The 26,669-nt window shown below is 47.2% G+C and overlaps 2 protein-coding genes across 3 annotated transcripts; one reads left to right on the top strand and one right to left on the bottom strand.

Moving 5' to 3' along the window:
• Positions 1-1,365: 1,365 nt before the first annotated feature.
• Positions 1,366-16,864, bottom strand: LOC309378791 (C-type lectin domain family 1 member A-like). Of its 2 annotated transcripts, XM_081927468.1 has the most exons (7): positions 16,767-16,864; positions 13,153-13,286; positions 9,984-10,070; positions 8,117-8,215; positions 6,588-6,742; positions 4,414-4,556; positions 1,366-1,660 (listed from the first exon to the last, which is right to left on the bottom strand). In XM_081927468.1, exons 2-7 carry the CDS (start codon positions 13,250-13,252, stop codon positions 1,540-1,542), a joined length of 705 nt encoding a protein of 234 aa, XP_081783594.1. In that variant the 5' UTR covers positions 13,253-13,286; positions 16,767-16,864; the 3' UTR covers positions 1,366-1,539. The 2 variants fall into 2 exon arrangements, with proteins under 2 accessions (XP_081783594.1, XP_081783593.1); XM_081927467.1 differs by lacking the exon at positions 16,767-16,864 and having other exon boundaries at positions 13,153-13,677.
• Positions 15,654-25,500, top strand: LOC309378772 (C-type lectin domain family 1 member B-like). Its single transcript, XM_081927417.1, has 6 exons — positions 15,654-15,945; positions 19,090-19,188; positions 20,682-20,780; positions 22,202-22,353; positions 23,055-23,197; positions 24,891-25,500. The coding sequence occupies exons 1-6, from the start codon at positions 15,705-15,707 to the stop codon at positions 25,012-25,014; spliced, it is 858 nt and encodes a 285-aa protein (XP_081783543.1). The 5' UTR covers positions 15,654-15,704; the 3' UTR covers positions 25,015-25,500.
• Positions 25,501-26,669: the final 1,169 nt, after the last annotated feature.

Below are 26,669 nucleotides of genomic sequence, written 5' to 3'. Positions count from 1 at the left end.
CCTCCAACTGTACAAGGTGCTGGTCTTGACCTTTAAAGCCCTTTGTGGCATAGGGCCCTCGGATTTGTCAGCATCACCCTTGAGCCAGTGCCACCAACTGGACTCATCCGCTTCAGCCCCGACTGGGCCAGGCGAGCTGGGTAGCACTTCCAGAGACCACCTTCTGCACAGGAACAGGTCAAAGTGCTGTGGACTCACAGCTTAGAGTTGTGAGCACCGGATTCACTCCAACAAGAAGACAGTCGTCGCACAGCAGAGTATAGCAGAATATAGCAGAGTATATAAACGGAGAGCAGCTCTGTAGAATATCTTCTTTATTCTATCTACAGCTATAATACACAACTATATACAGAGCTAAATGAGGTCTAAGCATAAATGAATGCTGCACTGCACTGAGTGCCTGCAGCTGCTCTTAGCAGCAACCTTATCTATACACATGATCTCTAACACGCAGTCTCTCTCTCTCCGACACACTGACTGACTGACTCTTTGATGTGGTGCTGGAGCAGAATAAGTAGAGAGCAGAACACTGCCCCGCCCCTCTGGAGAATCAGCAGACTCATCAGGAGATTCTTGGATATGGGAGGGGTGAAATCTCCTCAGTATTACGGGACCGCCTCTCCTGGTCTGCCCCGCAGAGGACCTTGGGGTCCATGAATAATCACAGTTTAGAGGTCCTGGGCCCTAAGGAAGTCAGACTATCCTCCACCAGGGCCAGGGCCTTCTCAGTGATGGCTCCGACCTGGTGGAATGCTCTGTCCCATGAAACCAGGACCCTGCAGGATTTAACCTCCTTCTATCGGGCCTGTATGACAGAGCTATTCCACCTGGCTTTCAATATGAACTTAGCATGATCTCTTATTCCCCTTCCTTCCCTCCCCCTCTCCTTTTACGATCACCCGCTCTGGGATCCCACAGCTAATTCTCCCCTGGTCTCCTCACTGGCCCAAATAGGACTAAATTAGCCAGCTAGCCCTGGTGATCATCTAATGTTTATTGGATGGATTTACCCCCTAAATTGATTTTTGAATTCTAAATTTATCGTTACTCACATTTTATACTGTATTTTATGTTGTTTCTTGTTGCATCAATTAAGTGTTTTCAATTTGTTGTTAGCCGCCCTGAGCCCAGTTTCCTGAACCGGGAAGGGCGGGGTATAAATAAAATTTATTATTATTATTATTATTAAAGAAGAATGAAGTCGCTACATCAGGAAGTAATGGACGTAGGTTTGCAACAGGAGCGGAAAACCTGATTTTTAAAAAAGAAATTGTATTAAATTTAAATAATTTGGACCGATTTGTAAACATGTGGAAAACAATAAAAAATAATGGGGGGGGGTAGAGAATCAATAGTCTCAAGACATTCTGAGAAATGAAAATTTATTTACTTTAACGTTCTGGGGACTTCTGAAGGAAAACGGCCACAACACTGCCGTGAGACGGGGGAGAGGAGGGGGTCCTGATCCGACAACATGTTGGGATCACAACCACATACCCACACCAGCTTCTGCGCCTCCTTCTCCTCTTCGACAGCTGCTCAACTCCAGCCAAACCGGAGTGCCGTCTGACACATGACGTAAGCCAATTCCTCACACTCCTGGGAGAAAAGCGATCCGTTTTGGAGGTAGGCGCAGCCCTTGGGAGGCAGCTTTCCATGCCTACAACACAGAAAAGGAGAAGATGTCGATTTTTCTTTATCTTAAGGTCAATGGTGCTACTCAGAGGTGCATGTTTGCAGTTTGACCTACTTAGCTGCACACCTGTGGTCTCTCTCATATATATATGTTTTTCCATGTATACAACCTCGAACAACATTTCTCTAACAATTTTCCGAATTCCCATTTTGTTTTATTTCCATATTATTCACCCCGTGTGTTGTTTCCCAAAATTTTCCCAATCCATATAATCTTACTTTTTGTTATATACAATTGTGTTCATTTAGTCAAACCCTGCCAATGAGTCCAATTCTTTACGTCACTTCTTCATATATCTTGTAAATGGTTCCCCGGTCTTGGCTGGGGAGGGCAGGGTATAAATAAAAGTAGTATTATTATTATTATTATTATTATTATTATTATTATTATTATTATTAAAGTCTTTGTTATCCTTTTCATGTAATTTATCTGTTAATTTTGCCAGTTCTGCATGTTCCGTAAGCTATGCACGAGTGATGGCTTGCAGTTTTTGATGGTTACGTTTCTGAAAATAAAACTAAGCAAAGATATTGTGGACAGCCTTTTATTTCTACGCAGGGCCGTCTTTACCACTGGGCGTAGTGGAGCAGCAAGCCAGGGCGCCAAGCAGTGGAGGACGCTAGGCGGAGAGTCCGGGGAGAGTCCGGGGAGGGGAGAGCGGGGAGGCAAGCGAGGCAGAGCGGGGACTTGGTGCCTGCGCACCTCCAGCGCCCGTCGGAGGCGGGAAGGCTTTGGGTGCTTTTCCGCGGTCCAGAGCTCTCTCCACTGGCTTCGCAACACACCACCTCCTCAGCTGCGTGGTTGCATCCCAAGCTCTGCACATACCATATTTTTCACTCTATAAGACGCACTTTTCCTCTCCTAAATAGTAAGGGGAAATGTGTGTGCGACTGATGGAGCGAATGCAGGCGGGAGGCTCTGCTCAGCGCTCCCTTTAAAGAGCATGGAGCGTGTGTGCGGTTCTTGGGGGCTTTTCCCCGAGGAGGGAGAAGGGCTGCACACCACACGCTCTTTAAAGGGAGCACGGCTCTTGGGGGAGCCTTAGCTGTGCGCAGCCTCTCCCGGGCAGGGGATGAAGGCTCCCCTTGCCCAGGAGAGGCTGTGCACGGCCAAGCAAGAAGCCAGGACAGCCAGCGGGATCGCTGCGCTTCGATCCCACTGACTGTCCTGGCTTCTTGCTTAGCCGTGCGCAGCCTCCCCAGTCCGGGAGTGGCTGCATGCGGCTATCCCTTAAGCCAGGGCAGCCAGCGGGATCAGTGCACAGTGATTCCACTTGCTGTCCTGGCTTCTAGGATTCAGAATATTTTTTTTCCTTGTTTTCCTCTTCCAAAAACTAGGTGCGTCTTATGGTCTGGTGCGTCTTATGCAGCGAAAAATACGGTAATGTAATGGTTCTAGGGGTTGCTCATGCGTAAGTTGCTGCCACTCCTGGCTAGGTTACCTGGTTGAACCCTTTCTGTCTGGACAGCCTTTCACTTTGTGGCTGTCTCAGTCGCTGGCAGAATCCGTCAGTGGGCGTTTCTTGAACTTCTTCCAGCAAAGAAGTTCTTCGACGCCAAGTCTCCTCCTATTCTCCCTGCGCGGAAGTCTTCTGCGCAGGGAGGGTGTGGGCAGCAGAGGACCCGTGCTCTCCCTGCTGGTCTCCGGCGAAGAGTCCTGGAGCCCCCTCGCCGATTCCCCCATCTGCCCCCCTTCTCCACCGGTGTTACGCTGATTTCCTTCCCCAGCAGATGGGCTGCCTCTCTCCCTACTGGGACCCTGTCCGGCATCCCTCTGGAGCCTTCCCTCCGCCTCTGGCTCCGATGGCAGTTCCCTGACAGGTAATAAACGTGACTCTATCATTGCTCCCCCTGTCCACTCTACCTTGGGAGATCCCCGCGCTCGAGGCTACACACTGCAACTGCTGCCTCCTCCAGCACCCCTCCCTCCTTCTCCACCACTTTGCACGGAGCCTGCCTCCTCCCACTGCCCCTCCATGGTTTATTGAATATTTACAAGTACAGTGGTACCTTGGTTCTCGGACGGCTTATTTCCTGAACAAATCGGCTCTCGAGTGCCGCAAGTAAGTGTTCCGGTTTGCGAACGATTTTTGGAAGCCGAACATCCGATGCGGCTTCCGTTTGAGTGCAGGAAGCTCCTGAAGCCAATCGGAAGCCACGCCTTGGTTTTTGTACGGTTTGGGGAGGTGAACGGACTCCCGGAACGGATTCTGTTTGGGAACCAAAGAACCACTGTAAACTGTAAACAGATAAGAACACTGGCCGGATTATTGTAATAACCTCCAGTTTTATAAGAGTATATATTTAAAGTAGATGAATAAATGAGCAAATTCAGTTAATTTGAAATATACAGAAAATATAAAAAATAATAATTAAGGAGCCACAGAAAGAAAGGGAAGGAAGTCGAGTTTTGAAATATTAAAACGTGCTTTTTAACATGTTAAAGGTGCGCTTTCCTTAATGAGGCCTCTCGCCACTAGTGCCTTTCCACCTTTCGGCTACTGTTCACAAAGGGGACACTACTTCCGGTTTTGCTGAGTTTGCATACCGAATAGTTAGTAAACAGGGCTGTTCTTAAACCAAGATACCACTGTACTGAAATGTATAAAATTGAAAATCATAAATATAATGATGATGATGATGAAATATAGCTTAATAATGAGTACCCAATCTTGTGACAAATGAGTTAGGGAGTATGGGGGTGCCAGAGTCACTTACATTTTGGGGTCATAGAGAGAGCCATCTGCCCATTTCCATTGCTTCGTGACGACGTCGTACGTCAGGCCCATCCAAAATTTGTAGTATTTATTCTTGCCGCGGTGCTGGCGGAAATGTTTCCTTGATTCAAACCTCAGGAAGTTCTGCAAGGCAAAGCCACAAGCACCCTGCCTTCAGGAGGGGAGATACACCACTGCTCTTCAACCTAATTTTCAAAAACCCAAGTATGTGAGCTGTCAGTTCAAGACCCCGGCAAGAGAAATCTGCCTCTCTTCCCTAGCAACCAGCTCAGCAAAAAACGGGAGGAGAGGAGCAAAGGGATGGCAGAAACCAATAAGGCCGGGGTTGGCAAGGCCAGAACACTCCCACAGAGATCCTCTTGACCTCCCATTTCCTTGACCTCTGAAGGGAGGGCGTTCCACAGGGCGGATGCCACTACCGAGAAGGCCCTCTGCCTGGTTCCCTGTAACCTCACTTCTCGCAGGGAGGGAACTGCCAGAAGGCCCTTGGCACTGGACCTCAGTGTCCGGGCAGAATGATGGGGGTAGAGACGCTCCTTCAGGTATACTGGACCAAGGCCGTTTAGGACTTCAAGCCTTGAGACTGGTATTTTTACTTCTAACAGTACCTATTGGGTTTGGGGTTGTTTTTAAAATGGCTGATTATTCTCTAAGGACACAGTCCAGTCATCAAATGGGTTGCTTTAAAGGTATAATACTTCGCTTGATAAGACGCACCCAACCATAGGACGCACCTAGTTTTAGAGGAGGAGAACAAGAAAAAAAATTCCCTCCCTCTCTGCGCAGCGCTCCTTTAGCGAAGCGGGAGGAGAAATGGGAGGGACTCGGCTTCTCCTCCCGCTTCGCTGAAGGGGCGCTGCGCAGCTTTCCCTCTCTGCGCAGTGCCTCTCCAGTGAAGCGAAGTCAGAACAGCAAGAGGGATCGCTGCGCAGTGAAAGATTGAGGTTGAATCCTGACAAGACAGAAGTACTGTTTTGGGGGGACAGGAGGCGAGCAGGTGTGGAGGATTCCCTGGTCCTGAATGGGGTAACTGTGCCCCTGAAGGACCAGGTGTGCAGCCTGGGAGTCATTTTGGACTCACAGCTGTCCATGGAGGCACAGGTCAAATCTGTGTCCAGGGCAGCTGTTTACCAGCTTCATCTGGTACGTAGGCTGAGACGCTATCTGCCTGCGGACTGTCTCGCCAGAGTGGTGCATGCTCTGGTTATCTCCCGCTTGGACTACTGCAATGCGCTCTACGTGGGGCTACCTTTGAAGGTGACTCGGAAACTACAACTAATCCAGAATGCGGCAGCTAGACTGGTGACTGGGGGCGGCCACCGAGACCATATAACACCGGTCTTGAAAGACCTACATTGGCTCCCAGTACGTTTCCGAGCACAATTCAAAGTGTTGGTGCTGATCTTTAAAGCCCTAAATGGCCTCGGTCCAGTAGACCTGAAGGAGCGTCTCCACCCCCATCATTCTGCCCGGACGCTGAGGTCCAGCGCCGAGGGCCTTCTGGTGGTTCCCTCATTGCGAGAAGCAAAGCTACAGGGAACCAGGCAGAGGGCCTTCTCGGTAGTGGCGCCCACCCTGTGGAACGCCCTTCCAGCAGATGTCAAAGCGATAAACAACTACCTGACATTCAGAAGACATCTTAAGGCAGCCCTGTTCAGGGACGTTTTTAACGTGTGATATTTTACTGTATTTTTTGTTTGTATGGAAGCCGCCCAGAGTGGCTGGGGAGCCCAGCCAGATGGGCGGGGTATAAATTATTATTATTATTATTATTATTATTATTATTATTATTATTATTATTATCCCTCTTGCTGTTCTGGCTTCTGGGATAGCCGTGCCAAGCCTCTTCAGGGCAGGGGGAGTGTTCCTCCCATTGCCATGAAGAGGCTTCGCGCGGCTATCCCTCTTACTCTCCTGGCTTCAGCGATAGCTGTGCAGCCTGCATTCGCTCCATAAGACGCACACACATTTCCCCTTACTTTTTAGGAGGGAAAAGTGTGTCTTATAGAGCGGAAAATACGGTATATGGTGGGGGGGTGGCACAGCTGAGCTACTGCTACGTGATATGGGGGTGAGGCATTGGGAGAGGGAACTCTGAAGCTATCGAGCCTTGCCCAACTCCATCCCCGCAGCAAACCAGACAAGCCCCAGTACCATCTGTTCTGTGTCGTTGTGGATGACGGCCAGGGAGGAGAACTCGTCTCTGCAGAAGCCCATGCTGGAACGCCAGCCCATCTTCCTTTCTCGGAAAAGGTAGCAGGAATCTTTGTGCTGCAACCACTGCATCTTGCACACGCTGCAGTTGATAGCTAAAGGGCGGGGTTGGTTGTGCATGAAAAGCTTGACAGTAAAGTATCATTTATCCCCCTTCCCTACCCCTGAATGGGCCAAAATGGTGACAGGCAGTGCCAGATTTACATATAAGCTAAACAAGCTATAGTTTAGGGCCCCGCTCTCTTGGGCCCCCCAAAAAAATTTAATGGGGGGAAAAACTGGATATACATTTCCAAAATATAAGATAAAATAAAATAAAACCTACATACAGTTAGAGCTTAGTAATTATTTTACTGTTAATATACAGCCATACCTTGGGTTACAGACGCTTCATGTTGAGCTTTCTTGGGTTACAGACACGCCAAAACCTGGAACGGGTTACTTCCGGGCTTCAGCGGTTGTGCATGCGCAGAAGCACTAAATTGTGCTTTGTGCATGCGCAGAAGTGCTAAATCGCAACCCGCGCGTGAGCAGACGCGCCACTGTGGGTGGTGAACCTGCACCCCGCATGGATCACGTTCGCAACCTGAGCATCCACTGTACTTCTTCTTACTTGTATTTCACTATTAATATGTTGTTCTTGTTTAGTCGTTTAGTCGTGTCCGACTCTTCGTGACCCCCTGGACCAGACCACACCAGGCACTCCTGTCTCCACTGCTTCCCGCAGTTTGGTCAAACTCATGCTGGTAGCTTCGAAAACACTGTCCAACCATCTCGTCCTCTGTCGTCCCCTTCTCCTTGTGCCCTCCATCTTTCCCAACATCAGGGTCTTTTCCAGGGAGTCTTCTCTTCTCATGAGGTGGCCAAAGTCTTGGAGCCTCAGCTTCACAATCTGTCAGCTTCACGATCTTCTTAATTGTATTTCAATTCAACCATTACTTTGATAAAATACATTTTTTTGTCATGTGCAAATGGCTTGAGATACCTATGAGGTCCATCAATGACCATATAGCATTTATTCAACACACAACAATCAGTGACAATTTGTTGTTGACAAAGGACAGCTGGACAGCTGGACATATAAAGGGCCCCATTAACTTCAGGAGCTTAGGGCCTCATGAAACCGAAATCCGGCCCTGGAGATGTTTGTTGCAATAGCTGGAGTTTCCAGGAGGTGAAAGGAGATCAGAAGATCTCCACTGTCTAGTTCTTTATTGGTTTGTGGTTCCTTTTATTGCAAATTACAACAATTCTGTCCAGAGTGTTTTATATATTACACGCTATCTGCAAATGGACAAATCACTAGAACCGGCACTAATAATTTCTTTCTTACTAAAAACTTTTCCCATTTGCAATCCTTGGCCGTTGTTTCCCCTGTGAGACGATTTTTTATTATTTTTTTAATGAACAAATGAATAAACTGGTTTAAGAGAAGGGTGGGGGGGAGACAAAACAATGTCCCCATCTACCTTTGCCGATCTGTAGCTGTCTCAGAATTTCAGTCAGGATGATGATCTGTAGCTCCATCACGTCCTTGTGACTCTGTGCATGTTTCGACAGCTTGTCCACTTCAAAAGAGAACCAAAGACAAGACAGGTTGAATAGACTGAAGACCCAAATTTATCCGTAGCATTCTCACAAAGCCCCTGAGAAGGACGGGCTGCCTCTATGAAGAACATAGCTGTCAACGGTTCCCTTTTTTAAAGGGATATTCCCTTATTCCGAATAGGATTCCTCGCAAGGAAAGGGAAAACTTGACAGCTATGGTGAAGAGGCAGCCCTGGTTTTGAAGCCATTGGTTCATTTGATGACCTAACCCTGCCCTGATGACCCAGAAGGATCCCATGGTTTCTAACAGGGGTCGGCAAACTACGGCTCCCTGGGCTGTTTCAGGCTCACCAGGGTTCTAAACCCGGCCCGTCGGTGCCCGGCAATTGCCCTGGCGCTGCAGACAGAGCGAGCAGCGGGGAGTGCAATCGTTCCGGCTCGGGAAGCTCCACGTGGCGATGCAGCCTCGCTGAGGAGTCGGGAATTACTCGCTGCGGGTAGGGCCTTTCCCGGGAGGGGCTATGTGCAAGTGGGCGCAGGAGGAGCCCAAGTCCCTTTCCATTGCAGGAAACATCTCAGACGGCACCTCTCTAGCCGTTGCCGTCTCTATTTCTCCTCCGAAAGTAGGAGAAATAGAGGCGTGGAGGCGCACATGGCTTCTTGGGTTGGGATCCCTCAGCTGGGAAAGGAGGCTTTGCACTGCCTGTCGGAGCAGCCCCGATCCCATTCCAACTTGTGTGAAAACAATAGGGGGCAAGTAGCTCTCAGTTAGGCAGCATGAAGGCTCCCTTCCCATCGAAGCAGCCCCAATCCCATTCCTACTTGGTGCATTTTTTTTAAAAAAAGTTAAATTTAATTTAAATCCCTTGTGGGGGGCCGGACAATATTTTTTTTGGGGGGGGGAATAATGAACGAATTCCTATGCCCCACAAATAACGCAGAGATGCATTTTAAATAAAAGAACATGTTCTACTCATGTAAAAACACGCTGGTTTCCGGACCGTCTGTGGGCTGGACTGAGAAGGCGATTGGGCTGGATCCGCCCCCCAGGCCTTAGTTTCCCTACCCATGCCTTAAGCCAGGGGTCAGCAAACTTTTTCAGCAGGGGGCCGGTCCACTGTCCCTCAGACCTTGTGGGGGGTCTGACTATATTTTGGAAAAAAATAAGAATGAGCGAATTCCTATGCTCCCACAAATAACCCAGAGATGCATTTGAAATAAAAGCACACATTCTACTCATGTAAAAACATGCTGATCCCCGGACCATCCGTGGGCCGGACTGAGAAGGTGATTGGGCCACATCTGGCCCCCGGGCCTTAGTTTGCCTACCCATGCCTTAAAGTAAAGGTAAAGGGACCCCTGACCATTAGGTCCAGTCGCGGACGACTCTGGGGTTGCGGCGGCGCTCATCTCGCTTTACTGGCCGAGGGAGCCGGAGTACAGCTTTCGGGTCATGTGCCCAGCAGGACTAAGGCGCTTCTGATGAACCACAGCAGCCACAGAAACGCCGTTTACCTTCCCGCTGGAGCGGTATCTATTTATCTACTTGCACTTTGACGTGCTTTCGAACTACTAGGGTGGCAGGAGCAGGGACCGAGCAACGGGAGCTCACCCCGTCGCGGGGATTCGAACCACCAACCTTCTGATCGGCAAGTCCTAGGCTCAGTGGCTTAACCCACAGCACCACCCGCATCCCCTAACCATGCCTTAAGCCAATACAAAAACGAGGTTCGTGTTTTTCTTTAAGGTGAAGGGACTCGGTCAGCCCCTTCCCTCTCGCTCGCTTACCTTGCAAGCACATGAGTGCCACCAGCGTGGCCAGAATGGCAGTGGTGAGCAGGACGCCAAAGGTGGCCGAGCGCCAGTAGCTGGTGTCTTGGAAATGGGAAGGAAAGAGACAGTTGTGAGAAATCCCAGGTTGCCAGGGAGATTGGTCTCTTGAGAATGAAGGTACGCAGGCATCTTAAGCCGCCGAGATATGGCGAGGGAGGGAGATACGGCCAAGCGCATGGGCTGCATGCAGGACTCAAGTTCAATCCTGGCAGCTGGCAGCATATGATGTGAAATGCTCCCCTCTGGTGCAAGTCTGAGTTGGCAACACTGGGCTAGACGGAAGAGCTCTGAAGTTTCCGGGTTCGGCCCATCCTAAACCTACAGAGAGCTAGAAATGGTTTTGGTTTCCCGGTGCCCAGGTCCGCCATATGCCCTGAGTTGTAACTCACGAGGTGTGCCCTCTGCTTACGGATCTGAGCAGGAGGAGAGCCCTGATGGATCAGCCCACATTTCCGCAATGCAACCTCATGTTTCCAAATGGGACAGTTCCACCCGCCCAGTTTGCACGCACAAAAAATCTAGTATCTCACACTGGTATACTGGGCACGGAAGGCTCCAATGCACTCCAATAGGCCGTGAGAAACGTCTCCCTGCCACATACCCTCCAACATTTCTCCGAGGAAAATAGGGGCATCCTATTCTACATCAGGAAGCTTCCCCCCAAAAAATACCATATTTTTTGCTCTATAAGACTCACTTTTTCCCTCCTAAAAAGTAAGGGGAAATGTGTGTGCATCTTATGGAGCGAATGCAGGCTGTGCAGCTATCCCAGAAGCCAGAACAGCAAGAGGGATTGCTGCTTTCACTGCGCAGCGATCCCTCTTGCTGTTCTGGCTTCTGAGATTCAGAATATATTTTTTCTTGTTTTCCTTCTCCAAAAACTAGGTGCGCCTTGTGGTCTGGTGCGTCTTATAGAGCGAAAAATACGGTAAATAACAGGGCGCCCCCATTTTCGCCGGAGAAACGTGGCAAAGGTATGCACCCTTTCCAAAAGTCGGAATTTCTTGCCAAGGTGCCCAAAATTTAAGCTCATCTATCAGCCTGCATGGCGGAAGATTAGCCACAGGGCGGTCTTTTTCGCCAGGACGGAGAGCTCTGTGCCATAAGAGCATGGAGAGATTGCCTTAAAAAGATGTTCAATTGTTTTTGTATGCCGCAACTACAGCAAGAATTTTACTTGCCCAAAATTGGAAATCACAGGAAATACCAACAGTGGAAGACTGGCAGATGAAGATGTTGAACTTTTTGGAGCTGGCCGACCTGACTGGAATTATCCGCGATCAGAAAGAGGAGGAACATCAAGAAGAATGGAAGAAATTTAAGGAATATTTAGTAAAACATAATAATATAAAATAAGTGGAAATACTTGCAAGTGCTAAATTTGGCTCAGGATTAAATTATGTTGAATGGTATAAAATGATGGATTGAGAATATTACGAAAAGAAAGGAAGTTAGTAATTTGAACAAGTTAATTTTATTAGAAAGGGGATATTGGAAAATTGCTAAAATGAGATTGAATGAAAATCAGTTAGGAAGGATTTGAGGAAGTCACCCAATAATGGAATGCAGTGTGGAGTTTTAACTGTAAGAAGCTGTGAATGTATGTTTGTTTTTCTTGTTTTTCTTGTTATATGTTTTTGTTATTTTGTGTTGTGTTAAATTTGGAAAATTAATAATTTTCACACAAAAAATTCAAACACACAAACAAACAGACAGACAAACAAACATAGATAATAACCTTATTAATACTAATCTTATTAACATTGTTAAGTGACTTCCTCGTATCCCCCGGGTTGAATTTCAGTGTATATCATTTTAACGGTTTTCCAGTATTCTTATAAAATTAACTTAATCACTTAAAATCTTTCTTTCTTTCCAATCCAGCATGAAACATAATAAATCATCACATTACGCATTTAAATCCTAAGCCTATCTGTTCTTTGCAAGCTTTTCCAATTAGTTGAACTTAACATATTTAACTAAAATAGTCTTCTTTCTGGTAATCCTGCTCCTCCTCCTTCTGATCACGGACTCCCTGGCCAGATCGGCTAGCTCCGAAAAACCCATCATCTTCATGCGCACGACAGGGAGTTCCGCAGGCCCGCCGCGTGCTCCTTCCTTCCTGAGGTCTTAGATATATGGTAATGTTCATAACCGCACGTACATAGATCAGCACAGGAAGACCGACCTGGAACCATTTTGACTCCTAAACTGAGCAAATGTTTTCTCTGCAAGGTCAAAGTGGAAAAGCCTCCGCATTGTCATTTCCTTCACAAATTAAGGGTATGTCTGTGTTTGAATAGGGTGTGAGCCTGTGACCTGGCCCAGGAACTAAGTATTTATAATTACAAAAGACTGGCCAGGCTCCCCAGGAAATACAATCAAGCGACCATTAAACAGGTAACCTGTCAGACGAGATAAACAACGCACTCAGATTTCTGCTGTAGACCGCCCTTTCTGTGATGTAGGTGTGATGTATCTGAGGGGTGGTCTTGGATTGGAAGAAGACTGGAAGAAATTTAAAGTTTATTTGCAGAAACATTGTAAAATTAAGGAACGTTAGAAGGATGCTGGAATGAAATTATGTGGTTTTAGTGGAAATGTTATAAAGGATTAAGTAAAAATAGATTGTTAATTGGTGAAAGGAGAGAATGTAAAGTTACATCATATTAAGATAAATTATAGAACAAAAATTGGGAAGGATGGAAAGGATTTGCTGAAGTAGCTAACTGAACTAGAATACAAAAAAGGGAGATGTGAGGAGGTCAAGGAAACAAGCAAATGAAAGATAAGTTATGGGAAGGTTCGATTTGTTTTTTGTTTCTATTTTTGTTTTTTTTGTGATGTGTTGCCTTGTTTTTGTTTAATTTGGTGTTTTTTCTTCTTTTCTTTTTGTAACCTTTAAAACTTCAGTAATATTATTTTAAAAAAAGAAGAAGCAACAGTTCAATAAAGATCAAGCTTACTAGCTGCTTTGCTTCTCAATATTCTCTGGTTGGCCTCTGCTATTCTCTGCTACCAATAGGGAACCTACGTATGGACTCTATATGGGCTCTTGGGTACCCCATAAGGGGGAAAGGGGCAGATTTTTGTTTACAACAGGCTCGGCCGCCTTCCTCCTCACCCTCTTCATCCTCCAGGCGTTTTCTGCTGGCGATGGTGACCCGCGATCTGTCGGGAGTGTTAGAGCGGAAAGAGCGCGCCGAGCGGGCGACGTTGAGCATGGGTCTTCCGGGGAGCGCCTTCCGGCGACCGCACCTGCCCCCAAAACACCCCCCCCCCAAATAAACCTCCCGAGGAACAAGGAGAGTCTTTGTGGCCCCCCAAAAAGGGGTTCAGGCACCCTGCGAGGCTGAACCGTGGCCTAAAGGTGCCCGCCTTTCGCACTCAGCACCGGGGAAAGGGAGCAGGCTGCTGCTCCCCAGGAAGACCTGCTTGGAAAGAGGGGCTTCTTCTGTGGGGCTTCAGGGCACAGCCACAAGGGGGGGCAGCCTCAGGCTGGGGAAAGAGAGGCAGGATGGGAGTTGTAGTTCCCAGGTGCCGGCGAATCCCTCAGGGCGTTGGATCTGGTGGGGTGGCGGACTCCATTTCCCACAATGCACCCCTGCGGCCCTACAGAAGGCAGAAATAAATAAATTCACAGGTGTCTCCTCAGGGCCTCAAATCTGGTGGGGGGACAGACGGACGAGGGACTACAATTCCCACAATGCACCTCTGCGGCCCCACAGAAGACGAAAAAACAAACAATCCCCCCCCAAAAAAACTCGCCAAAAACCCCCCAGCAACACTGTGAATGTGAAAGTAATAATAATAATAATAATAATAATTTATTTTTTATACCCCACCCATCTGGCTGAGCTTCCCCAGCCACTCTGGGCGGCTTCCAACCGAATATTAAAAACACGATAAATCCATCAAACACTAAAAACTTCCCGAAATGAGGGAGAGCTCTGAAATAGAATAAAATCAATCAATAAAATCAATCAATAAATAAGTGAGGAATGGTGAATAAACAAACAGATGATAAAGAGTTAAATAAAAACGGCGATCAATCAATCAATAAATAAATGACGATTGCAAACAAATAAACCTCAAATATCGCCGAGCGAATAAATGCCTAACAACCAATAAAATGAAGAACGAATAGATGAAATCGGTTTGTTTCGTTCATGGGGTTGGCCGCTTGCTCTTATCTTGCGACACAAAAACAGGCTTGCAAAACCCACGAAAGCAAAGAAGGAAAAGTCCTTTAAAAAGATGCATCAAATGAATGAATGAATGCAAAGTGGAAGAAATGCATTTATTTAAAACATCCCGTCCGGCTTTTAAAAGGCCAGAGACAATAGTGAAAGGCCAAAGGCCGGGTTGCAGGAGAATGTTTTTCTGGGCTATTTTATTTTATTTTACTTTATTTTATTTATGTCCGTGCCAAAAGAAAGAGTGGGGGGTGGGGAGAAGAAAAGGGAAACGTAAGGAAAAACTCCATTTAATGCCACAAAACGCCATTTGGCGCCTTCCAGAAACGGCAGCCATTTTGTGCCCCTTCAGGGCCTCCCGGCAGCCATTTTGTGAGACCACGTCAGCCATGTTTTGACTGGCGCTCGCATCAAATTCTCAAATTTAAAAATGTCCCCGCTTTCCCACCAAAGGGACCCCTGAATTTCTCCTCTTATCGTGGGGTCTATCCCTGAGAGAGGGGAAAAAGCTATCTAAAGGATCCTAAAAGATTTTTGGAAGTGGGATCCCTAAGGGTCATCTATCCCAACCCCGGTCCATGCAGAAACCTTGGCTTCCCCAGCTTTATTTATTTTATTTTTTCAGTTCCTACATCAAATCATTACAATTAACCTATTCTAACAATATACAAATAGTAGTAGAAAATTACACAACATCACTTTTGACTTACTGAAGTTTTCATATTACACTTTTAGCTCTTTATCGCTTTCTTAACGTATCAAAAAGAGAAAGACCAAGAAAGGAGACAAACACAAAAAAAAGGAAAAAGAAGGGGGGAAAGGAAAAAGAAGGGGAAAAAACAAACACATTTGGCTTCCGATTAGACTCATTGTATTATTATTTCTACAGTTTTTGCCATCTTATTGTATTTCTTTCCTGGTTTTCGTCCGATAGCAAAAAACATTATATTTGTTGTTTTGCAAGGATCATTCTATTTCTGCCAGGAGGTATTCGTTATTGTAATGCTTTTCCAAAGACTCTTTAAAGATTTCCCATTCTTTCTGTACTTTATTTATTTATTTATACCCAACAACAGTTTGTTTATTTATTTATACCCGACAACATCAGTTTGTTTATTTATTTATACCCAACAACAACTACTTATTTATTTATACTCCACCCATCTGACCGGCTTCCAACGAAAGATTAAGAATACGTTAAAATGTCAAGACATTAAAAACCATAACCATAGATATCTGAGACCCTGGAGAATCAATAGAATCGGGGTCTGAATCCCGTCTGTCCGTCCCCCCCGCTGCCAGGCTGTGCCCCCCACCCACCCCCAGCTAGGCCTGACCCGGGTCGCCGCCGCCCAGGCCCCTGCTTTTAGGGGGCACCCTCTGCCACCCAGCAAGAGCCCCCTTCTCCTGACCCCCAACCCACCCCCTGCAAAGGGGTCTCTGAAGCCTCTCCCCCGCCTTGCCCCACGGAGGCCCCGAGATGCCCCTGGAGCCCAGGCCCCCGGGGGCCAAGGTGGTCCCGGCCTCCAGCCTCCAGGCCAAGTCCCAGGTCTTGAGCGCCAAGTCCCGCTCGGCGGAGGTGAGGGCCCCCTCAAAAGGACCGGCCTTCTGGAGCAAGTCTTCGCCCCAGCTGCGCCGGGAGCTGCCCAAGCCCCCCAGCCGGCCCTCCTGGGTCTCCTGGGTCGCCTGGGCCCTGCAGGACAGGATCCCCGGCCCCCCAGGTGAGGGGAAGGTGGCAGCGTGGCAGCGGGTGACCCTGGCGACAAGGATCAGCCACGCATCCCCAAGGCCCTTGAGATTCCTCACTTTTTTATTTTGGGTTTGGGTTTTTTATTTCATTTACCGCCCCCCGAGATCTCTGGGGAGCATGCAGATTGATTGATTGATTGATTGACTGATTGATTGATTGATTGATTGATATTTACAGAGGTACTTTGATTTACAAGCATAATCCGTTCCGGAGGTTCCTGCTCCCTTGAGATTCCCCGTTTTTTATTTTGGGTTTGGGGTTTTTATTTCATTTACCGCCCTCCAAGATCTCTGGGGAGCATGCATTGATTGATTGATTGATTGATATATACAGTGCTACTTTGGTTCACAACCATAATCCGTTCCGGAGGTCCGTTCGTAAACCGAAACAGGTTGTAACACAAGGCGCGCTTTCGCCAGTGGGGCCTCCCCAAATAAATTTGTCGGTAATCCCCCCCAAAAATGGGTTGTAATAATAATTTTTAAAAGGTCAGAAACCGGGACCTGCACTTCCGGGTTTCATATGTTTGTCATTCAAAATGTGTGCAAACCAAGACATATGCAAACCAAGGTACCGCGGTATAAATTTTTATTTATTTTCCATTTCTTTTTTCTTTTTCCTTTCTCCTCCTGTATTTTAATCATGTTTTTAAGTTGTATTCATTCAACTTGTTTTCATTATTGCTTGTTAGCCGCCCTGAGCCTGGCCTTGGCTGGGGAGGGCGGGGTATAAATAAAAATTATTATTATTATTATTATTATTAGACATCCACATTATCATTATCTGCTTTACCTCCCTGACTCATTGGAGCCTGGTTGAGGAAGGCCGATTTAAGGTCTGGAACCGGCTGCCGTTTTTCATCTACAGCTCCTACCCTGTACGTCGTTTCTTTGTTAATTTTATTTATTTTGGTTGCGTTTTGCAGGTTCTCACATGGCTCCCTCCGAAGGCAGAATTCCTCCTGCTAAAATACCAGATTATACAGTTACCGCATTTTTCCGTCTATAAGACGCCCCCATGTATAAGACGACCCCTATTTTGGGGGACTCCAGTTTAAGAAAATGGGGGGAGATGGCCGTCGCGTATAAGACGCCCCCCAAATTTTGGACATTATTTTTTTTGGGGGGGGGGGAATCTAGTCTTATACACAGAAAAATACGGTGATTCTGCAAAACAGAAAGTAACAATAGCAGCATCCCAGTGGGTGGGGATTTTAGGACGCTGTTCCCCACACCCAATCCCTGCTTAATTCGCCCACTACCTTTTATATATATAAAAACCAACAACATTATATTTATGTCTTTGTTTAGGTACTGCAGCGGGCTGGACTAGATGACCTGTGGGGTCCCCTTCCTATTCTGCCATTCTGAGATTCCAGATCCTCCAAGTGTCCCTATTTTCCAGGGACAGTCCCAGATTTCAAAAGCTGATCCCTGTTTCTGATTTGATCCCCCTTTCCCTTAGGACGTTTCTATTTTTCATCAGAGAAATATTGGAGGGTATGGAGATTTGCGACCCCCCAAGCCGTCTGAAGGCACCCCTGTACATATAGGGAAGGTTTTAAATGTTTATTGTGTTTTCGTCTATGTTGGGAGCCTCCCTGAAAAAGTTGGAGCAACCCAGGCAGATGGGCGGGGTATAAATAGTAAAACTATTATTATTATTATTATTATTATTATTATTATTATTATTATTATTATTATATAGGACGTCTCTGTTTCCATCGGAGAAATGCTGAAGCGTATGCCCCCACCTTAAAAAACAAACAAACTATACAGTGGATGTTCGGGTTGCGAACGTGATCCGTGCAGGCACCTGCGCAGTTGTGATTCAGCGGTTCTGCGCATGCACAAAGCGCAATTTAGCACTTCTGCACATGCACATAGTGCGATTTAGCAAGCGCTGAAACCTGGAAGTAGCCCGTTTCAGTACTTTCGGGTTCGGCGCGGTGCTGTTGTAAACAAAAATTGCCCTTTTCCCTTATGGGGGACACAAGAGCCCTTACAGAGTCCTTTCATAGGTTCCCTATTGGTAGGAGAAGATAACAGAGGCCAACCAGAGAATATTGAGAAGTAAAGCAGATAGTAAGCTTGATCTTTATTGATCTGTTGCAACAGGGTCCTCACCACATGCAGGAGGGAGGAGGAACCCAGAACAAAAGTGTGCCTGCCCTTAAATAGACATTTTAAATTCCCTCCCTGGAGTCTAAGACCACCCCCAGAAACATCATACCTACATCACAGAAAGGGCGGTCTACATCAGAAATCTGAGTGCTTTGTTTACCTCCTGTCTGCCAGGTTACCTGTTTAATGGTCACTTGATTGGCTTGCCTGGGGAGCCTGGCCAGTCTTTTGTAATGATAAATACTTAGTTCCTGAGCCAGGTCACAGCCTCACACCCTATTCATACCTTATAAGGCAAGGCCTTATAAAGACTTTTGAAATTGCCACCCTGTAGATCCAGACCACCCCCAGAAACATCATACATACATCACAGAAGGGGTGCAACCTAAGACCACCCCCAGATACCTACATCACAGAAAAGGCGGGTCTAAAACAGAAATTTGAATGTTGTTTTTCTCCTGTCTGGCAGGTCACTTGATTGGATTGCTTGGGAGCCTGGCCAGTCTTTCGTAATGATAAATACTTAGTTCCTGATCCAGGTCACAGGCTCACACCCTATTCATGTCTTAAATGTGACCTTAGGACAGGATTTGTGAAGGAAAAGACAATGGGGAGGCTTTTCCATTTTCCTTTGACCTTGCAAAGAAAACATTTGGTCAGTTTGGGAATCAAAATGGTTCCAGGTCGGTCTTCCTGTGCTGATCTATGTATGTGCTTGGTTGGTACACTTATGAACATTTAACATATATCCAAGACCTCAAAATTCCTATCACAGTGCGCAACCCGAAATCGCGCAATCCGAAGCGTCTGCAACCCGAGGTATGACACTATTGCATTTCTGTATTTGTTCCTGTACTGCAAAGGGTTGGACTAGATGGCCTCTGAGGATCCCCTTCCCACTCTGCAATTCTGCAATTCTTCAGAGGCCTCGGCGTGCCAGGCAGGAAAGCAGAACGGGCGTGCTTCTAATGCTTCTCCTTTTCCCTCTGCAGATGTTTTGGGCATCTCCACCTGGTGGCAAATCTGGGCGCTGCTCTTGGTGGCTGTTTCCTTGGCCTTGTTCTGCACTCTGCTCATTTTGATTTACAATTGTGAGTACCGGGGTGGGGTGGGGCTTTACAAGAGGCTTCCGAACCCCCAACCCGGGTCTCCCTTCCTCTGGGGCCTGCACGCTGCCCTAGAGCGGGGACTCGCTGCCCTGTTTGGGGTGGAAATAATCATAAAAAGGCTGGGCTGCATGATCCATGATGCAGCGCGTCGTTCTCTATCGTTAACTGGCTCTGGGACTGCAGAACTCAAGGGAATTATTATTATTATTATTATTGTTAAGTTGTGGGTGAACATATCAGACGACACAGCGATTCTTCAAACAGCTCTTGTTCAGAGGCCAGAACAGAACTGAACTGAAGAGCTCAGTCAGCCTGCTTATATAGAGCTCCAGTACAACGTTACTGTAGCAACTTTCTAAAACTATCCAATCACTGAGCGTCACTTTCGATCCTTCATTTGCATACAAACTATCCAATCACTGAACGTCACTTTCGATCCTTCATTTGCATAACTGTCTACAGTATCCCCCTGCTGGCCCAGGGTGAGAACTTCAGTACATAACAATTATTATTATTATAATTATAATTATTATTATTATTATTATTATTATTATTATTATTATTATTATTATTATTATTATGTGGTCCCAGGGCAAGTTAACAAGACTGGCAGCCAGGAGAGTTTCAAGCACATACCTTTACATCTGCACAAGGAATGTGCTCTGTTGCCCCAGTGCAATAAATTTATTATTATTGTTGCAGGAATTTATGTATAGGTTGGGGCAGCAGATATCATGCACATGCAGCCCAGTACCAAAATCAGCACCATCGCTTTTGTGACTGTTGTGATTTGTCCCCACAAAACACTTCATCACAGTTTCTTCCTATCTATTCAAAGGGCCTCTGCTGCACGATACCAAATGTAAGAATTCACTGGTAATTTTATCTATGTACTGGCTCACTAGGGAAACTTTAGAAATTCATCTAGATATGTGAGCTCAGCTACTCAGCAGCCCCTCTGCCTGAGTGATAATTCCTGGCATCCTGATACCTGAGTGCCAGACAGGTAGTCATTCCAGAAATAACAAACCCAGATGAAGACAAAAGGGTGTGATTAACTTGGCTGGGAAATGTAAATATCTTTTTTGTTACACTTGATGGGTGTTTGGTGGAGGGCAAGGGGAACCATGGGGCAGGGTCCAGGATGCTCAGATTACTGCCACCAGACCTCCCCTTTCATGATGCAACCATGATGTATTAGTGATGTAGTTTGGGGGGGTGTAACATGGAGATTAGCAGCTAATAAAAATTTGGGTTCTCTTTTGTTCAGGGCTTCCATCTTGTTCCACCTTGTGGCAGGTGGGAGTCCTGTCGCGACAGTCTTCAATCAAGACCAAGCCTACTGGCTGCTGTTTTGCTCTGGTATTCCTGGCTGGTGTCCTTGTTTTTTGTCCAAGGGAGCCCTCAGATTTCTCCGTTAACATTATTATTATTTTAAAAAAACACACACACAGAGAAATACGTTTTCATTTCAGACACCCACGTGGCGACAGAAATCACTGCCGAATCTCAACTGCTGCAGCGTTCAGAGAAGAGACTGAAGATGGCCGTTCAGCAGCAAGCAGAAGGCAGAAGTGAGAAGAGCTCTCGATATTTTCTTCACCTGTTTATTAAAGCAATAGCGGCAATCGTTATTGCAAGAGAGATGCAATAGGGAAATGGGTGGGAATGGGTAAAATGGCAAAACCAATTAGTCTCTGGCAAATAAGTGGCCCTTGCTTCTCGTTGACAAAGCTCTGGTGCTGAAAGATACTCGGAGTCGAGTATGGAGTTCATGCTCTTTATTCAGTTCATAGTGTTGAGGAGGAATGGAAGTTCCCTCAAAGTATCTGCTTTATATACATTATTTACACAATGGGCCCCATGTGATTGGCTAATTCCGGGATTCTACTGTAGGCCAATCAGGTTGCGGATTCACTTCCACCTGGAGCTGGATTGGGTGGCTCCTGTGGACCAATCAGACTGCTGCATTCTGGATCCTATTGTTCTAGGACCAATCAGAACTGCTGCATTCTGAATCCTATTGTTCTAGGACCAATCAGACTGCTGCATTCTGAATCCTATTGTTTTAGAACCAATCAGACTGCTGCATTTTGGATCCTATTCAACTCAGTACATAATAGGTGCGCTTATGAGGAGTCCCTGGGTCTGGCTCTGCGACACCAGCCTCTGAATTCCCCAGCCAGGCTGCGGAGGAGCCAGGGTTTGCTGACCCTCCTGGCGCTGGTTTTCCTGACTCTTCTGGGGATATCCGAGGCCCAGCCCAGTCCAGCTCGCTCCAGGGAGAATTGATGTCGCTAGAATGCCACATCACTTGTGCTCTGCAAAGGGAAAAAATAATTTGACAATAATGCAGTGGCGTACGGTCAGGGGACTACAGGTACGAGGCTAGTTCCCTAAATGTTCCCGGTAAATTAGAGCACTGAAGTATTAAAGCCTGGCACCTCTTTCCCAAGGCCCAGGAAGATTTCTGCCCAGCTTAAGTGGGGAGGCACGATGCTCATGCCCAGTTTAGCTTATACGCTATAGCTCAAGGGTAGGCAAACTAAGGCCCGGGCACCAGATCCGGCCCAATCGCCTACTCAATCCGGCCCACGGACAGTCCGGGAATCAGCGTGTTTTTACATTCTATATCTTCTGCCTGAGGGCAGGAGATCAAGAAAGTGGCGGCCAGGGTGTGAATCATCCCTGAGAATTTTCCTTACTCTCCTGAGGCAACGTTCTTCCGTGATGTCTTCCAGCGGATTCACGGGACAGCCCATAATATCTTGTTCTGTATTCACCACCCTCTGTAGGCACTTCCTATCAGTTGATGTCAAACCAGTGTACCACTCCGTGATGCAGTATGAAAGGACCAGTTGACCAGTAGAAGGAGATAATCAAATGTTGATTGACATCCTTGTTGCGCAACACTCTGAGGAGATAGAGCCTCTGTTGGGCTTTCTTAACCAAATACCTCTTAAATACCTCCCTCCCGCCCATCCTTGTTCCACAGCCCTGACGTGCAAGTCCTGCAAACGGCACTGGATGCAATGGGGAGACAACTGCTACCTGCATACCACCGAACCCATGTCCTGGAAAGACTGCTTGAGCCACTGCAAGTCCCTCAAAAGCGGCCTCTTGATCGGGAGCACCGAAGGAGAAATGGTGAAAGCTCTTTGGAGTTGGGGGTGCGGGGTTCTTGCTCTGGCACGGGGTAGGGGGTAATAATAATATTATAATAATAATTTATTATTTATACCCCGCCCATCTGGCTGGGCCTCCCCAGCCACTCTGGGCGGCTTCCAACCAAATATTAAAATACAGTAGTGCATCAAACACTAAAAGCTTTCCTGAACAGGGCTGCCTTCAGATGTCTTCTAAAAGTCTGGTAGTTGTTGTTCTCTTTGACATCTGGTGGGAGGGCGTTCCACAGGGAGGGTGCCACCACCAAGAAGGCCCTTGGTGCTGGACCTCAGTGTCCAGGCAGAAAGATGGGGGTGGAGACGCTCCTTCAGGTATACTGGACCGAGGCCGTTTAGGGCTTTAAAGGTCACCACCAACACTTTGAATTGTGCTCAGAAACGTAGGGGCGTGTGCCTAGGGCAGAAATTGCATAAACCTCCCCGATAGGTGTGCAGTTCCCACACGCAACCCTGACACTCTTTTCGGGCTCATTGCACATTGGGACCTCATATATTGTGCTTGCAATTTCTTAAAAACATGGAACTGTCAAGTTGGAAAGGACCTCGAGGGTCTTCTAGTCCAAACTCCTGCAATGCTAGCCTCTGGGTAAGACGCCCCTGTGTGCTCCCTGCAAAATTCTGGCTGCCCTGCATGATGGGCCTTGGGGGTTCCTTCTCCCACAGGAATTCCTGCTGTCGGAGACGGTGGACTGGTTCATGATGCACAACAACCGGCTCCGAGGTGGAAGTTACTGGATCGGCCTGATGTACAACACGTCCGACAGAATCTGGAAGTGGGCTGACGGGGCAAACCTCCACATCAGGATGTGAGTCTCCTCCTTTTTCTGCATGAGAAGCAAGGGTGTTTGATGTCTAATGGTTTTGCCTACATCTAATATTGACTTAATAATAATGATGAAAAGACTGTGTCCTGTTGTGAGGGCTCTCGGAGATCTACGCAAGTCCTTTGAGCGCAGGGAGTAGCTGCATTGGCCAAGGGTCTCTCTGGGGATTTCTTACAACAGCACAGTCAAACCTCAGTTCTCGAACGGCTCCATTTTCGAATGTTTTGGTTCCCGAATGCCAGAAACGCAGAAGTAAATGCTCCGGTTTCCGAACCTTTTTCGAAACCCGAACACCCGACGCAGCTTCCACTCAAGTGCAGGATGTTATTGCAACCAATCGGAAACCGCGCCTCTGTTGTCATACGTTTCAGAAGTCAAACGGTCTTCCGGAACGGATTACTCTCGACATCTGAGGTTTGACTGTACGCACTACATATTTTGAAGAAACGTGTTCAAAAGAGGCGATACATCAGTATTTCAAGCCAAGACATAAACAGTTGATGAAAAACTCATATAATGGAAAATGGTGACAGGCAAAATCATAATTGGGTGGAATTTGCCACCCGTGAGGCTGTGTCCTTAAATAAGCTAATAAAAAACACAAGACTCGCCAGACAGTTGCGAAGCCCAAAATTTCTGCTTCCCCTCTGAGAACCCAGAGTTGTTGGGTCCGTTTCTCTGGTTAGGAATAAAGCTTTTTAAAACCAGTCTGTAATAGCGGATGCAGAAGCCGCAACTAGGCAGGTAAAGGTAAAGGGACCCTGACCATTAGGTCCAGTCATAGAATCATAGAATAGAATCATAGAATCATAGAGTTGGAAGAGACCCCAAGGGCCATCGAGTCCAACCCCCTGCCAAGCAGGAAACACCATCAGAGCACTCCTGGCATATGGTTGTCAAGCCTCTGCTTAAAGACCTCCAAAGAAGGAGACTCCACCACACTCCTTGGCAGCAAATTCCACTGTCCAACAGCTCTTACTGTCAGGAAGTTCTTCCTAATGTTTAGGTGGAATCTTCTTTCTTGTAGTTTGGAATCATTGCTCCATTTCCGCTTCGTGGCCGCAGTCGTGCCTTACTTTGCTCATATCTTCTTCTTTTAAAAAAGTGAACTTTATTATACATCAATTAAAATCAGTTTAGGTAAAGGTAAAGGGACGCCTGACCATTAGGTCCAGTCGCAGACGACTCTGGGGTTGTGGCATCATCTCGCTTTACTGGCCGAGGGAGCCGGCGTACAGCTTCTGGGTCATGTGGCCAGCATGACTAAGCCGCTTCTGGTGAACCAGAGCAGCGCACAGAAACGCCGTTTACCTTTCGCTGGAGCGGTACCTATTTATCTACTTGTACACGACGTGCTTTCGAACTGCTAGGTTGGCAAGAGCAGGGACTGAGCAACAGGAGCTCAGCCTGTCGCGGGGATTCAAACTGCCGACCTTCTGATCAGCAAGCCCAAGAGGCTCAGTGGTTTAGACCACAGCGCCACCCGCGTCCCTTCAACTAGGCAGGTAGCTGTTAGCAAATGCTTTAGTAGTAGCTCCTTGCTGTGCGAATTGCAGTTATCTCCCACAATCTCTGCTTGCAGCAGATTCTTCCCATTCGCTATGGCAGCCTTCTTCCCCGATCCCAGGAATCGCATTAAAAAATAAAATAGGCTAAGCTTCCTTATCCCTAACAGGTCTGGAGGCTGGCAGCACGTCTCCGCCATGGTGAACATCTGCGTCAACTTCAGAAATGGCGATTCGTACATCTTTGAATGCAGCAGCAAACACCAGTGTCTGTGCAAGAAGTCGGTGGAATGAAGCAGGCAGCAATCCCGGGTCCAGGCGCCTCTCTCTAGAGGCCCTCACGAAAACAGCATCCACGGACATCTTTCGTCAAGGGGCGCATCTTACCCTACGAAGGCGCATGGAGTGGGCCTGGTGTTCTGGCCACGGTGCCACGAGCTGCCGGTGCCACGAGCTGCTCTCTCTGCAACAGCCGGAGAAGTCATCTGCCTCCGCTAGCGAGCTTCTACCTCTGCCCCTTAAGACTTGTCTTTTCGCTTCGGCCTTTGGAGGCGTACTGGGCGAAATCTGCCGAAATGCAAAATCCCCATTTGCCGCTGAAATCCCATTGCGGCCGTTCTTTTTACTGTTTGGCCGTGCATTGGCTTGGCCGTTGGTTTGTTGATGTTTTCGTTGCCGTTCTCATGTGCTTATGGTAAACCACTCTGTGATCCTGACAGATGGGAGGGTGATCTGGAAGAATAAGTCAATAGATGTTAAAAATAAATGTGTATTATACTACCTCCGCAGCTCTCGGCCGTTGATCTCTCTTGGGTTGCCCTGGGACTGATGCTCAGTGGTGTTGTAAACAAAACCTGCCCTTTTCCCCTTATGGGGTATCCAAGAGCCCATATAGAGTCCTTACGTGGCTTCCCTATTGGTAAGAGAAAATAACAAAGGCCAACCAGAGAATATTGAGAAGCAAAGCAGCTAGTAAGCCTGATTTTGTATTGATCTGTTGCAACAGGGTGCTCCCCTCACACGCAGGAAAGGAGGAGGAACCCAGAACAAAGGTGTGCCTGCCCTTATATAGATATTTTTAATTTCCTGCCCTGGAGCTCAAGACCACTCCTCCATACATCATACATACATCACAGAAGGGGTGTAACCCAAGACCACCCCCCAGAAACATCATACCTACATCACAGAAAAGGCGGTCTACAACAGAAATTTGAGTGCGTTGTTTATCTCCTGTCTGCCAGGTTATCTGATAATGCCTTTCCTGGTACAGTCATACCTCATGTTACGTTCTTTCAGGTTACATACCACGGCGACCCGGAAGTACCAGAAAGTGTTACTTCAGGTTTTCGCCGCTTGTGAATGTGGAGACTCACAAAATGATGTCACACGCATGCACAGAAGTGGCAAATCGCGCGGCGCACCTGCGCAGATATGGCACTTCAGGTTGCTCTCTTTTCAGATTGCGAACGGGCCTCCGGAACGGATCCCGTTCGCAACCAGAGGTACCACTGTAGTCTGTCACCCTTTGAAATGCTGACTACTAAATTCCTGTAACGAGGAAGATTTTTTCCCCACCTCCTCCCTCCTTGCAGAGAAACATTTGGTCAGCTTGGGAGTCAAAATGGCTTCAGGACTGTCTTCCTGTGCTGCTCCAGACATGTGGTTTGCTTGGTACATTTATGAACATGTATTTTATATATATAAGACCTTAAAATTCTTATTACAGTGGCTCCACTTTGAGATCTTTCCTTTTGTAGATCTCCTGGTATGTCCCACAGAGAAATTTACGGTCTTCAAATAAAAACATCTTGAAGGTCCCAGGCCACAGACAGGTTAGGCTGGCCTCAACTAGAGCCAGGGCTTTCTCGGCCGCGGCTCCAATCTGGTGGAACGCTCTGTCCCAAGAGACTAGGGCCCTGCGGGACCTGACATCTTTCCGCAGGGCCTGC

Source organism: Podarcis melisellensis, assembly GCF_964234715.1.
Source record: "Podarcis melisellensis genome assembly, chromosome: 10".
NCBI classification, from domain to species: Eukaryota; Metazoa; Chordata; class Lepidosauria; order Squamata; family Lacertidae; genus Podarcis; species Podarcis melisellensis.
The sequence above is the reverse complement of the archived record's forward strand: the minus strand, read 5'-3'. Positions and strand labels throughout refer to the sequence as shown.

Coding starts and splice junctions, on each gene's coding strand:
- LOC309378791 (XM_081927468.1), bottom strand. CDS start 13,252: ATGCTCAACGTCGCCCGCTCGGCGCGCTCTTTCCGCTCTAACACTCCC. Junction 4,557..6,587: donor ACAACGACACAGAACAGATG/GTACTGGGGCTT, acceptor TTTGCCTTGCAG/AACTTCCTGAGGTTTGAATC. Junction 1,661..4,413: donor TCTCTCTATGACCCCAAAAT/GTAAGTGACTCT, acceptor TCTGTGTTGTAG/GCATGGAAAGCTGCCTCCCA.
- LOC309378772 (XM_081927417.1), top strand. CDS start 15,705: ATGCCCCTGGAGCCCAGGCCCCCGGGGGCCAAGGTGGTCCCGGCCTCC. Junction 15,946..19,089: donor CAGGATCCCCGGCCCCCCAG/GTGAGGGGAAGG, acceptor TTCCCTCTGCAG/ATGTTTTGGGCATCTCCACC. Junction 19,189..20,681: donor GCTCATTTTGATTTACAATT/GTGAGTACCGGG, acceptor TTTTCATTTCAG/ACACCCACGTGGCGACAGAA.